Here is a 13,625-nt window from a genome sequence, read left to right as displayed (position 1 = left end):
AGGGTGGAAATAAATAAATAAATAACGTGAAAGGATAGAATGGAATAAAGTGACAAGTAAATGACTTACAAAAGCTGCCATTTGACAAGAGTATTCCAGGTTTCTTCAGCGACTTTGCAAGCCACGATTTAATGGCAGCGTCATTCAGCTCTGCAGGTTTACCCCGGATTGTAGTGGTTGCTTTCCAGCGTTTCTGCCCCGCGACTTTAGGTCACTCAGCTCTGCAGATGCAAGTCATTCCCTAACAAAACGAAACAGTAAAAGAAAGAGACAGAGACAGAAAAACCCACGATGGAATAATAGTCAAGTAAAAAGAGTATGGCAATGAAAGAAAGGAATTAACAATAGAAAAGTCACACGTGAGCTTTCTCGGTTGGCGCAGTCCATCCATTCCATTTTCTGACTTGAACCTTGGGTCATTGTCTTTGTCACATGCTAAACTCTTCGGTTCGAACAGTGCACATGAATCAGGTTCTCGGTGTGCAAATCAGCAGGGTAAATCGCTGTTTCACAAAGTCACGGGATCTTTTCCATTGATCATCCTGGTATCTGTATCATTATGTCAAGTCAAGGAACTCGCCTTATTGTTTCAAGCCTTCATTCATGATTTGTCTATTTTATCTCATGATATTCTCATAGGTCTCCATCTATTCGAGTTATCCTCCGCAGTCAGGATTTATACCCTGTTCTTCCAATGTAGGGCATGTTCGAGGTCCCCAAGGTCCATCCCTCCAGGAATCGGGTCGTCTGAGTTCGTATATCGAGAGGTTTTGCTCACGGTGCAGACGTCGTTCCAGTGGACGTCGTTCCAGTAGACGTTGTTCCAGTGTTTTGTCGTCGTCGTAGTTTGGTCGCTGACACTCTGGATCAAGTTCGTCTATCCAGACTCCTTTACCACTGCACATCCTGACAATGTTGTGCGAAGGAGGATATTCATGGGATTGTTGCACAGGCAAAAACGGATTTTCTCCATCTTCGTATAGAAACTTGTTGACCTCCGAATCAATCTTCAAAAGCTTGCCTGCGAAACAGGATACATCTTGTGAAAATATAATTGTCACCTTGGGCCGCAAAGGTCGACTGCGCCAGTCAGTCTTGTCTCTCAGAGCATAGAGAAAGTCCCTGGCGTTTCTCGAACGCATGACGCGCATACCAGACCTACCATGTATCCAGTGGTAGAAGGAAACAGAACGCAACTCCAGGGAGCGAAGGGAAGCTAAAGGAGCCAAGGCCGTGGCTAGGCTATCTGCATCCACGCCATATCCTGTGATTGCGAGTTTCTGCAGGCTTTGGGAGAGTGGCATAGGAAATTCAAGATATGTGTTCATTTGAACCGGCACTCTGTCTGACGCTTGCGCGGCCCAGGCATCCCATTTGTGACTCGGATCATAATCTACTAATCGGAAGCGAAGACTATGTAGAGTTCTTGCTTTCTCCAGGAGTTTGTAAGCCTGGATCGGATGCCTGTTATGTAGATGTAGTCTACGGAAACCGGGCCTTTGAACGAGTGAATAGAGGTCGGCAAGTGTAGTCTCGTCATTGAGCCCGATGCCAAATACCATCTCCTCGTCAATGATGAATTCCGATACATTGTGTTTCCCATGTTTTGCAAGCGCCCTCAGGGTGTTACGCACACCGCGCGTTACCCACGTCTTGCGCTCCTTGTTGTTTTGAAAGCAGGGCGCGAGGAAAGGACGTGGTAAAGCATGTACGAAACCATAGGGAAACGATCGGATCATAGGTGTCTGGTATACGGGCATGAACAGTCTCCCGTGGGTCTTGTTCGAGATTGTCACTCGTCGCAACGAAGTGAATCTGTTGAGTGCATATTCAAATGCTTTGATATCTGCCCCGGACTCGAGCACCGAGCTTTGTCCTCGCAACAACTCTTTATAGATTTCGATAGATTCCACTGGTCCCATGGCTGCTGCAAGCTGGCGCATTCTGGCAACATCACCCGGCCATCTCTCGGTCCTACCCAGTACTGCAATACTGTTTCTGCACGACTGAATATACCAATCCAACTGCGAGGAAGGTACTGTTGAGCTTTCGCATATTGTTGAGCCTTCCCAGTCAAGATAGGTCCCGTCCCAAATTATCTCTTGCACGCGCGTGCGGAAGGTTTCGTGGTTTGCGACTTGATAAGCGACTTGGATGTTGCGGGGGTTTGCCCCAATAAAAACCCGTTCTAGTCGCAAGGCGACGATTCTGCATACAGAAGAAGATGTGGGGCGCAGTGATTTGATGTCGCGGTTGGTTAAGAAGCTGGCGATATAATCGCCCAGCTCAGGGGGTAGAGATGATAGTCCAGCCGGTGGTGATGGTATCCCTTCCATCTTGATGATGTGGGTGAAGTGAGAAGGGTTGATGGTGGGTGGATTAAGTGAGACTGGAGATTTTGGGGGGTGCAGGAGGTTTTTATAATAGAGAAAAACTCTATAGTTGACTCATATTTCCTTGCCAAATTTTGAATTCTCTCTTACTCACTGCAGCAACTTTATTATAATGTTTAGGCAACAAGAGTGGCCAGACTTGATCAAGGTTCGCTCCAATATGGAACTGCATTAGAATGGATACAACAAGCTCAAGAGAATGCTCAGCACAAGGGTAGTATTTAAGCTTAATCTGTAGCTAACTATCCAAGCGCATATCCCAATCACATCAGGATCTCAACTCTGCCCTTCATAACTCCGTCCGTGATTCATCGTCAAAGGATGTATCTTGACCCAAGCTTGGGCCTAGAACAAGCGGTATTCGAATGATCAAAGATCAAGTTGTTTATTTGCCGCAGCCAGAGCAAGAGCCTAAGATATAATTAGTATCGAATCATGTGATGATCATGTCTGTTGACTTACAGCTAGAGCCGCAGTTGCAAGAAGAGGCACCAGAGCAGCCACAGTCGCCAGCCATTGTGAAGATTGTTTGGTGGTTGGTAGGAAGTTGTTTAAAAAGGGTGTTATAGTAGTTGATGTTTGAGATGAGGATGAGGGAAAGAAATGTCCTTTGATCTGGATCATGCAGGGTCTTATATACAAGATAGATGCGGCCTTTGTGCGTTGATCATCCCTGTACAATGAGGGGTCCCATTCTCGTAGTGTGATCTGGTTGGCGATCTGAGCTTGAGTAGTGGGGTTTCGGCATGAGTTATTTTGGCGGTTGGTTTAGGATTCCGCGTGATGATCCACGATGGACGGTTCGAGATTCGAGACAAGGACAGGGGCAGGGATAGGGTATCGCGGTAGCGTTGGTGTTGAAGATTCGAGATAGATAGATATTTAGATATATACATTATTGATACTATGCGTATCTCAGAGTCTTGATTCAATAGTTATAGAATTAACGGCAACCTGAACTTATCTTTATTTGGTCTTCTGGCCATTAAATACTGGCATGTAGTTGCAAAGCCAGGCTTCAAGGCTGATTGCCACTAACACCATCCACTCCAGCTGTGGCTTGCGATTGGATCGCAATATTCACGCTTGTTTGCCACTCTTCAAAAGAACAAGAATCGGCAGTTGGCATGGAACCCGTAAGCAGACATCCGACAGCTTAATGTCACATGGTGCGATGACGCATGGGAAGCTACTCAAATATGGCGAAGTGTGCTTGTCCCAGTGTTCCGCAATAGTGAGAGTGATGGTATCTTCAACCATAATAAGTCATTGCATTTGGAAAGTTGAACTAGGAAGCTAACTATGGCGAACTGATCTCTGTATTGGCGGAGTTTGTGCTAAATATCTGGAATTCTGTTGAGGCTGGTTGTGCCTACCTATAATGGACGTGACATTGCAGTTGCCTCTGAATCAATGTACAAGTTTCCACACCTACCTTCGACATATCGCCGTCCTATTGCTTTTCACCAAGACTATATACGAAAATATGACGACTCCATACGTGTCTACTCCACTGGGAGCATCTGAGTGGAAGTTCTGGGACGACACCGTCCCGACGGTTTGGCCGTCCGATTCGACCCCCCCGGGGCCCATCCCCGAACCCGCTGCTCCTATTGAGAAGAAGGATGTTGCATCTGTCGTCTAAACTTCATTCATGGAGTTTCACTTTATGCATACCTGGTTTTCTGCATATGTGCAATCATGATTGGCTGGTCAGTGAAGCAGTTGTCTATTGGGGTAATAGCTAAGAATTATGACAGTTGAGTCGCAGTTTCACACAAATCACGGTCGTCAGAAGGGTGACACAGCATATGCGGCAAGGTTTGCCAACACTATCATGTCCTGATCAGACAACTTTACTTTGGGTCATTATCACTTTCTCTCTGTAATGCACGGTATTGAAGTTCATGTTGATTTGACTATACTTGAATTATCAATCACTTTTCTCGCCCAAGTCTTCCATCCTCATCTGTAAATCAAGACTGTCTAGATCTATAGCAAGCACTCACCTTTGTTCATAGAATCATAAACATAGGAGCCTTACAAGCATCTATGACATATGACATACCCTCCCACTCAAAAGTGATCATTTCCCCCTCCTCAAAATCCATTCTGGAGTTTAGTTTCAAGATCTTTCCAATAGTAGCCATGTTAGCAACCGGTGCTTCAGGCTTCACGATGGTAAGCTTTTCAACCACAAACTCAGCAAAATGGGATACGCACTTGTGGCATTCCCATGGTGCAGGGCCAAAGGAACAGTTGTGAGAACCCTTTTCTTCAGCTTGCTCGGTGATTTGACTCACCTGCTGTTCGAGTAAACTGGTAAATGGTTTATTAATCTTTCTTCGCTTCGTGCTTGAGCTGGACAACTCCTCGTCTGACTGCCGTTTCTTCGTGTTGGTATTCACCAGGAGATGTTTGTCTTTTGCAACTCTTCGTGGTTGGATGCGAGTTGGTTCCTTTGATTTTGTCTTGTGGCCTAGTACATGGTCTAGGAAGTGGTTTTTGCACAGGGGTGCACCTCTGAGAGGTTTTCCTTCGTATTTCTCTGGTGACATGGTTGCGGTTGTTGGTTAAGTTGTGAGTTGATCAATTATTCGAGACGTTAAGAAACACGAGCCCAGAGGGCTTCTGCGTGCTTGATTTTGTACTTGCTGGCCTTCATTGACTAGCTGAAGAACAGTGCATTCTGACTGTTGAAAGAGTTCTGAACAAGCCATGATTCTTTATAACGAGTAAAACTTCTTATTTGCTTTGTTCCAAGAATATTGCTGTAGTGATATGTATATTGTAGTAGATGGTTATTCCCTTTGTTGAACATGGTTGTTCAATGCTTATGATATAACCAATTAGTTCTAAACGCTTTCATGGTATCTCCGTAAGATTGTTCATTTTTCTTGTACATGTTTTTTGTTTGTCTTGTTTGACCATCTTAGGGAGTTCATCAGGCCTATACTCTGACAGAAGCATTGTTGGTTGCAGATCAACATGGTGGACCCAAGTGGCCTTATCAGTCAACTACTAGGTAATCAACATCTAGACCAATAATATTCTTATCAAAGTCAGCTGTAACACGAACCACGAACCAAAAGTACACATACTGCAGTCATCCTATCTTGTTCCATGTGTTGTATGAAATAAGCATCATGGGGTCAACTGTGGCTACCCTAAGCCGTAACACCGGAGCAGTGGACGTATTCCGGCGATGCAACCCCGGGTTTTTGACCGGAAATCCGTGCAAAGTCAAAGTTAACGAGAGTCTAAAAATGTCACAAGACCAGATGCATGGCAGTCTTCTAGAAGACGTGTCAATCTAGTCAGTTCACCTTGACTACCGATCTATCTTCCTTATCAAGGTGCAACGAGACCTTTCCGAACTCGGACCAGGTTTCGGTTACGAGACCGAGGAAGTAAGAGATGTACTCTAGTCTCTCTGCTGTACAACCTCCTAGATTCTTGTTGGTGATAACGTCTTGGCTTCTCCAGGACCCACGGCTTTATGCGCCGACCACCTGATTAGTTCCCTTCCATGGTTGTAGCGCATTGACTCAGTGAAGATGCACTGTAGCTTTAAGCCGTTTTGGCAGTTGACTCGGTGAATTTGCCAGGGCAGATAAGGCTCGACCCCAAATTAGCGACTTATCTTTCACCGAGTCACTGGGTTTCACTGAGTCAAGGGGAACCAATCACGGCTTTTGTCGCGCATTAGCTTGTCATCTTTAGTTGCCGCGCTTCACCGAGTCACCACTAAAAAAGAAAGAGACCTTCTGGAACTGGGGAACGCAGATCATGTACCTCGATGTACCTTTTTTTCCGTTCCGGCCTGGGCTTTTTGGAGAAGGAAGCAAACCGGCTGCAAGATCGGACCATCATGGCCGATACGCCACTCGCAGTCCATGATGGATAAACCCTTAAAACTTTAGGAGCGACGCTGTTCTTTGATGACATTTTGGAACAAGCATCTTTTTCTCTCTTTCTCTCCTCCATCATCACCATCATACTCGGGTTGAGGTGACATCTTCATCATGATGTCTGCTACTCGTATCGGACAACGGCTCGCCCGTCAGTCTCGTCGCTCCCCCATCACCCTTCAATCTCGCCTCACACAAACAATTCGTCTCAATGCCGTCTCATCAAGAGCATTCTCAGTCACAGCCACCACCCAGGCCCCTCGCTTCGTCGAGTCCCAGAGCAGTACCAAGCTGCAAGAGCATGAGCTCTTCTCAAGGAGACACATCGGCAGCGAGTCGAGCGAGCAAACAGAAATGCTCAAGATGCTCGACCCTCCTGTGAGCTCCATGGAGGAGTTCCTCGAACAGACCATCCCCCCGCAGGTCAGGAGGAAGCAAAAGGGTCTTAACCTCGTTGAGCAGTGGTACGAGGGCGGCGCCGAAACCGCTGTCCCTGTTAATGGTCGCACCGAGCACTACATCCAGAAGGAGATGCGAAAGCTCGCAAAGAACAACAAGGTTTACGAGTCTTTTATCGGTGCTGGATACTACGGGACTCTGGTTCCTGCTGTTATCCAGCGCAACGTTCTCGAGAACCCTGCTTGGTACACCAGCTACACCCCCTACCAGGCTGAGATTAGCCAGGGTCGTCTTCAGTCCCTCCTCAACTTCCAGACTCTCATCACCGATTTGACTGGTCTTGATATTGCCAATGCCTCTGTTCTCGACGAGGCTACCGCCGCTGCCGAGGCCATGACCATGTCAATGGCCAACGCCCCCAAGGGCAAGGGCCAAAAGACCTTTGTCGTCTCCGAGACCTGCCACCCTCAGACCATCTCCGTCCTGCAGTCCCGAGCCGAGGGCTTCAACATCAAGCTCGTCATTGGTGATGTCCTCGCCGATAACTCCAAGCTCGTCCGCGAAGTCGAGGGTGGCCTCATTGGCACTCTGATCCAGTACCCCGATACCCACGGCGGTGTCCACGATTACCAGGCCCTCGCCGACATCGTCCACGAGAAGAAGGCTCTTCTCAGCGCCTCTACCGATTTACTCGCCCTTACCATGCTCAAGCCCCCTGGAGACTTTGGCGCCGACATCGCCATTGGTAACTCTCAGCGATTCGGTGTTCCTCTGGGCTACGGTGGTCCCCACGCTGCCTTCTTTGCCACATCTGAGAAGTACAAGCGCAAGATCCCCGGTCGTCTCGTCGGTGTTTCCAAGGATCGTCTCGGAAAGCCTGCTCTTCGTCTTGCTCTCCAGACTCGTGAGCAGCACATTCGACGTGAAAAGGCTACCAGCAACATCTGCACTGCCCAAGCTCTTCTCGCCAACATGTCTGCTTTCTACGCCGTCTACCACGGTCCCAAGGGTCTCAAAACTATTGCTCAGGATATTTGGAGCAAGACCCGTCTCGCTCAGAGCCTCATCCTCGAGAAGGGCGAGTTCCAGATCCATACTGAGGGTCTCCGCGAGGATGGCTCTGTTCTCTTCGACACTGTCACACTCAAGGGTTCTCCTGAGGCTATTGCCAAGGTTCACGAGAAGGCTGATTCTCAGAGTATCAACCTCCGCCGCGTCGCTGACGACAAGGTTGGCTTCTCTCTCCACGAGGGTGTCACTCTTGAGAGCCTCGGTAACCTCGTCAAGATCTTTGGCGTTTCCGAGTCTGACTTTAACGCCGCTCTCGAGTCCGACAAGGCCAAGTTCCTCAACGATGAGATCCCTGCTGCTCTCCAGCGAAAGTCCGCCTACCTCGAGCAGCCCGTCTTCAACCAGTACCACACCGAGACCGAGCTCCTCCGATACATCTACCACCTTCAGTCCAAGGATGTTTCTCTCGTGCACTCTATGATTCCTCTAGGTTCTTGCACCATGAAGCTCAACGCCACCACCGAGATGCTCCCCGTTTCCGACCCCGGTATCAACAACATCCACCCCTTCGCCCCTGTCGAGCAGGCTTCCGGCTACCAGGCTCTTATCAGCTCCCTCGCCAAGAACTTGTCCGAGATCACTGGTATGGACGCTACAACTCTGCAGCCCAACTCTGGTGCTCAGGGTGAGTTTGCCGGTCTTCGTTGTATCAAGGCCTACCACGAGGCTCGTTCTGGCGAGAAGCGAAAGGTCTGCCTGATCCCTGTTTCTGCCCACGGTACCAACCCTGCCTCGGCTGCTATGGCTGGTATGAAGGTCGTCACTGTCAAGTGCGACGGCAAGACTGGTAACCTGGACATTGAGGATCTCAAGGCCAAGTGTGCCAAGCACGCTGACGAGCTTGCTGCTATCATGGTCACCTACCCCTCTACCTTTGGTGTCTTTGAGCCCGAGATTAAGCAAGTCTGCGATCTTGTTCACGAGCATGGTGGTCTCGTCTACATGGACGGTGCCAACATGAACGCCCAGATTGGTCTTTGCTCTCCCGGTGATATCGGTGCTGATGTCTGCCATCTTAACCTCCACAAGACCTTCTGTATTCCCCACGGTGGTGGTGGCCCTGGTGTCGGTCCTATTGCCGTCAAGAAGCACCTCGCTCCTTATCTGCCTGGTCACCCTGAGATCGACCCTCAGCGCATTGGTGCCGAACGCGACAGCACCGCTGTTGCTCCCATCAGTGCCGCTCCTTGGGGTAGCGCTTCCATCCTCCCCATCAGCCACACCTACATCCTCATGATGGGTGGTGATGGTCTTACCAAGCAAACTGGTACCGCTCTCCTCAACGCCAACTACATCATGTCCCGCCTCCTCCCCCACTACAAGGTCGTATACACCAATGCCCAAGGTCGATGCGCTCACGAGTTCATCCTGGACGTCCGACCTTTCAAGGACACAGCTGGTGTCGAAGTTGCCGACATTGCCAAGCGATTGGCCGATTACGGTTTCCACTCTCCTACCATGAGTTTCCCCGTTTCAGGAACCCTCATGATCGAGCCCACCGAGTCTGAATCCCGAGCTGAGCTTGACCGCTTCTGCGACGCCCTCATTCAGATCCGCAAGGAAATCGCCGACATCGAGTCCGGCAAGGTTCCCCGCAAGAACAACATCCTCACCAACGCCCCTCATCCCCAAGAAGACCTCCTCTCCTCAGAGTGGAACCGCCCCTACACCCGTGAGGAGGCAGCCTACCCTCTCCCCTGGCTCCGGGAGAAGAAGATGTGGCCCTCTGTCGGCCGAGTGGATGATGCTTACGGCGATACCAACCTGTTCTGCACATGCCCTCCTGTCGAGGGATCTGAGGACTTGTAAAGGGTGAAAAGGAAATAATGGATTTAACGTGGTCATATTAGCGATTGGTTTTTTTTTAATAGGGTTTGAGCGAAAGGGGGGAAACAGATATCATATTCAACCATGATGTGCATTTGGAATGGTTTGTTGGAAAGCTATTCAACTATGGCGAACTGATCTCTGTATTGGCGGAGTTTGTGCGAGATATGAGGAATGGATTTTCTAGAGAAAAAGTTATATAACTACTAGACTAAATTTACGAGTTAAAGCATCTTCAGACTCCTTCCTGTTATTAAAGTGATAAAATATGATTTGTGAAGACATTTGCTACAACCAAGGTTACCACGACGAAGTGCTGGTAGGCCAATATCTCTTTTCAGATTGACAGACGCCCCAATTACCACAACCAAGAATTGGCAAGGCAATACAACACGGGAAACAACGATGATAAATTACATGACAATAATTATGCTTTAAAAAAATGAAATTCCTTGTTGAAAAGTATCTTGATATCTTGCTTTTTAAATGACAAACATTAATTAAACCACTGCCTCTTCGCTTAGTGCTCCTCCTTGATATGCTCAGCATAAGCAGCCTCATCCATCAGTGCATCCAAAGCAGATACGTCCTCAGCCTCAACCTTGATCAACCAGCCACTCTTCTCGGGGTCCTTGCCGAGATCAGCAGGTGTCTCGACGATGGGGTCGTTGACCTCGACGACGGAACCAGAGACGGGTGAGTTGATATCAGAGGCTGACTTGACGGACTCGACGCTGCCAAAGGACTCACCCTGGGCTGTCTCTTCGCCTACTGCAGGGAGTTCCACGTAGACTACGTCGCCGAGGGCTTCGGCGGCGTAGTTGGAGATGCCAATTGTGCCTGAAAACTGTTAATTGTGATGTTTTGGTGAGGTGAGAACTTGAACTTACAGGTCTTGCCATCGGCGGCTACGTCAATCCATTCATGACTCTCGGTGTATTTTCTAGCCAGAACTATAGATGTGTTAGAAATGAATTGAGTTGATAGTGATGTTAAGACCAACGGTTCATGGAAACTGAAAAGCATCGTCGGGGAGCAATGTTGTTGACTCTGCAGGTAAACGCAGCCTTTGGTGTTCGCAGAGCAGTAGATCGAACCTTGGAGGCAGTAGCCCAAGCTTGACGAGCAAAGAGACCAGACATTGTGATTGTGAGACGTGAGAGAAAGGAGTTGTCTTGTGGTGTTGAGTGAGTGAGCGAGTATGATGATGATAGTTTTAGATGGCCTCCTCCCCCCATTTACTATCTCTCCCTCCCAGAGTTTCCGTCTTCGGCGCCGCTCCGTTCAAACCAGCACAGAGGTACCTCGGAGTCACTGCCCGGCCCCAGTAAAGAAGGCGTTTTCGTCCAACGTAGCGTCATCAGAGTTGGAGATGGAGGATCCGCATGAGCAGGGGTTATCATCAGGCCACGAGGGTACTTGAGTAACCCCACTAGAACAAGTACTTCTACTTGCTATCTTTGTCATGATGGACTTATTACCGCGGAAAAGCCAGGATTAGCCGCCTGTGACGGTACACTCTACTTACTTCTTTCACTGAGTCATGTAGAGATAAAACCCCAGATTGTACCTTGGAATTTTTTTGGTAATTTATGCGGGGAAAGCTTTTGATGAAATTCCGAGGATTAGAACTTTTCGGACTTTGGGAACGGAACTTGATGTGCAGAAATAATTATTATCATGTAATTTTGACTCAATTGCGTGGATAATCGTTAGTAGAGTATTTGGTCAAAAATTTGGCATGACCATTGATGTGCTGCCGATTACGCGGTGTTTCGTCTTGTCTTACAGTGTCATGTAGATCATGATAAGACATCATGGCATAGGAACACAAACAACGAGACACAAGTTCGTGATAATAGGTTACGAGTAGATAGTCTTAATATCATGTTATTCAATTCTGCTATCAATGTACTATTTTCCAAACGCCATAATTAAATCTTACTACCACTCATTAAAACATCATGACTTGAGCCAAGGCTGAGGGAATCCTCCAACCCACTCAGCAACCTCATCGCGCAACGCAGCAATCTCCTTGACACTAGATCCATCACCCAAGAACTCCAAAAAGTTTTTGACGGTACCTGGGTTCTTAGCTCCCTTGGCCTCAGCCGCAGCACGCGCATCCTTATCAACCGCCAGAGTGATCTTCACGCCGCGGTCCACAATATCGGCCACGCGCTTAAAGTCCTCGCCGTTGAAGCCCCGCGTCGTCATGGCGGGCGTTCCCAGACGGAGACCGCCCGGCTTCAGCGCCGAGCGGTCACCAGGCACGGTGTTCTTGTTACTCGCCACGCCGACGAGTTCAAGCACGCGCTCTACGCGCGCGCCGTCGATACCTTTGGGCTTGAGGTCCACGAGAACGAGGTGGTTGTCGGTGCCGCCAGAGACAAGCGAGTAGCCGAGGTCGGTGAGCTGGTTGGCCATGGCTTGGGAGTTTGTGAGGACCTTTTCTTGGTAGTCCTTGAACTCGGGTGTCTGGGCCTGCTTGAGAGCGACGGCGAGGGCGGTGATGGTGTGGTTGTGAGGACCGCCTTGGTGGCCGGGGAAGACGGACGCGTTGATAGGGCCCTCGAGGTCGTACATGATCTGCTTGCCCTTCTTGTCTGTGCTTCGCACGCCCTTGCGGTAGAAGATCATGGCACCGCGAGGTCCGCGTAGAGACTTGTGGGTGGTGGTAGTAACGATATCAGAATCGTCAAAGGGTGTTCCGATAACACCGGCGGCGACAAGACCCGAAACGTGAGCCATATCAGAGAGAAGGTAAGCACCAGCCTCGTTAGCGATGGCGCGCATGCGCTCATAATCGATAAGGCGGGAATAGGCAGATGTTCCTGCTACGATGACCTTGGGGCGATACAGCAGGGCGTTCTCGCGCAGCTTATCGTAGTCGATCAGGCCAGTCTCCTCGTTGAGTCGATAGGGGAAGGTCTCGTAGTACTTTGAGATCATGGAGATCTTCTTGCCGGGGATCTGGTAGCCGTGGGAGAGATGGCCTCCGTGGGGAAGGTCAAGACCCATGATGCGATCGTGGGTGTTGAGGATGGCAGAGTAGGCGTAAAGGTTGGCTGGGGATCCAGAGAGGGCTTGACAATATTAGTTAGTATCAATCATGATGGGATTTGAGTTGGGAGACATACGCTGAACGTTGACACCCCACTTCTCAGGGTCAAGACGGAAAGTCTCGAGAGCTCTGGATTGACAAAGACGTTCGGCCTCATCGATGTGTTCATTGCCGCCGTAGTATCGTGCTCCTGGGTAGCCCTCGGAGTACTTGTTTTGCATGACACTGCCTAGGGCATCGAGAACTGATCGCGAGGTGAAGTTTTCGGAGGGGATGAGGTTGATGAAGTGGTTCTGACGCTTCTCTTCCTGTGATGGGGTTAGAAGTGTCAGTGGATAGTGAGTGTGTGGTAACATACGCGCTTGAGAATGGCATGAATCTCAGGGTCGCCTTGCTCGAGGCTTGAACCGAGGAGCTATAGAGTTGTCAGTCATTGTTTGTGCGTATAGTTGGATGAATTGTACTTACATCTTTTTGAGATGCGAAACCTCTGGTGGAAATGCGCGTAGCCAGTGATGGCTTGGTGCGAAGGCATTGCTGCCGAAGAAGCCTCATGTTCATCATGATTACTTGTGAGGGGGGTATCGTAGATGGAATTGACAAGAGAAAAAGAAGGCAAGAAAATCAGATAGACACGACGAAAGCTTCTAGAGCAATAGATCAGCTTGAGCTAGAGCAGGCAATACAAGACCTAATAAAGAGTCTCTGGCATGTTGTGTTTGCCGCTTCGGCTCATGAGTTCCAGGATCGGAGCATGAGATCAGAGCAAAAGGTACGTACCTCCGCGGGGCCGGTTCAGATGTCACCGAGTCAATCTTATCTTCACTGAGTCGGGGGAAGATCTGAAGGGGTTGGTTCCACAGAACCTCGGAGAGGATGTCGTGGAGGGCCGGGAGTGTTACTTCGAGGTACTTGCTGACGGTTGTTTTGTCTAGAACAATTTGAGAAGGTGGGTTATTC

The 13,625-nt window shown here is 49.0% G+C and overlaps 6 protein-coding genes across 6 annotated transcripts; 1 reads left to right on the top strand and 5 right to left on the bottom strand.

Moving 5' to 3' along the window:
• Positions 1-656: 656 nt before the first annotated feature.
• FPSE_08965 (uncharacterized protein) lies at positions 657-2,336 on the bottom strand (the record flags this gene model as incomplete). The annotated part of the gene is made up of 1 exon (XM_009262082.1): positions 657-2,336. One exon carries the CDS (start codon positions 2,334-2,336, stop codon positions 657-659), a length of 1,680 nt encoding a protein of 559 aa, XP_009260357.1.
• Positions 2,337-2,778: 442 nt separating this feature from the next.
• FPSE_08964 (uncharacterized protein) lies at positions 2,779-2,910 on the bottom strand (the record flags this gene model as incomplete). Its single annotated transcript, XM_061988454.1, has 2 exons — positions 2,779-2,804; positions 2,856-2,910. The coding sequence occupies 2 exons, from the start codon at positions 2,908-2,910 to the stop codon at positions 2,779-2,781; spliced, it is 81 nt and encodes a 26-aa protein (XP_061844433.1).
• Positions 2,911-3,473: 563 nt separating this feature from the next.
• Positions 3,474-4,951, bottom strand: FPSE_08962 (uncharacterized protein; the record flags this gene model as incomplete). The annotated part of the gene is made up of 4 exons (XM_009262080.1): positions 3,474-3,643; positions 3,770-3,798; positions 4,071-4,122; positions 4,462-4,951. The coding sequence occupies 4 exons, from the start codon at positions 4,949-4,951 to the stop codon at positions 3,474-3,476; spliced, it is 741 nt and encodes a 246-aa protein (XP_009260355.1).
• Positions 4,952-6,418: 1,467 nt separating this feature from the next.
• Positions 6,419-9,583, top strand: FPSE_08961 (uncharacterized protein; the record flags this gene model as incomplete). Its single annotated transcript, XM_009262079.1, has 1 exon — positions 6,419-9,583. The coding sequence occupies one exon, from the start codon at positions 6,419-6,421 to the stop codon at positions 9,581-9,583; it is 3,165 nt and encodes a 1,054-aa protein (XP_009260354.1).
• Positions 9,584-10,121: 538 nt separating this feature from the next.
• FPSE_08960 (uncharacterized protein) lies at positions 10,122-10,743 on the bottom strand (the record flags this gene model as incomplete). Its single annotated transcript, XM_009262078.1, has 3 exons — positions 10,122-10,441; positions 10,492-10,554; positions 10,605-10,743. 3 exons carry the CDS (start codon positions 10,741-10,743, stop codon positions 10,122-10,124), a joined length of 522 nt encoding a protein of 173 aa, XP_009260353.1.
• An 820-nt stretch (positions 10,744-11,563) lies between these two features.
• FPSE_08959 (uncharacterized protein) lies at positions 11,564-13,229 on the bottom strand (the record flags this gene model as incomplete). The annotated part of the gene is made up of 4 exons (XM_009262077.1): positions 11,564-12,687; positions 12,742-12,973; positions 13,024-13,080; positions 13,134-13,229. The coding sequence occupies 4 exons, from the start codon at positions 13,227-13,229 to the stop codon at positions 11,564-11,566; spliced, it is 1,509 nt and encodes a 502-aa protein (XP_009260352.1).
• Between the last annotated feature and the right edge of the window lie 396 nt (positions 13,230-13,625).

The sequence above is a fragment of the Fusarium pseudograminearum genome, chromosome 2, assembly GCF_000303195.2.
Source record: "Fusarium pseudograminearum CS3096 chromosome 2, whole genome shotgun sequence".
NCBI classification, from domain to species: domain Eukaryota; kingdom Fungi; phylum Ascomycota; class Sordariomycetes; order Hypocreales; family Nectriaceae; genus Fusarium; species Fusarium pseudograminearum.
The sequence above is the reverse complement of the archived record's forward strand: the minus strand, read 5'-3'. Positions and strand labels throughout refer to the sequence as shown.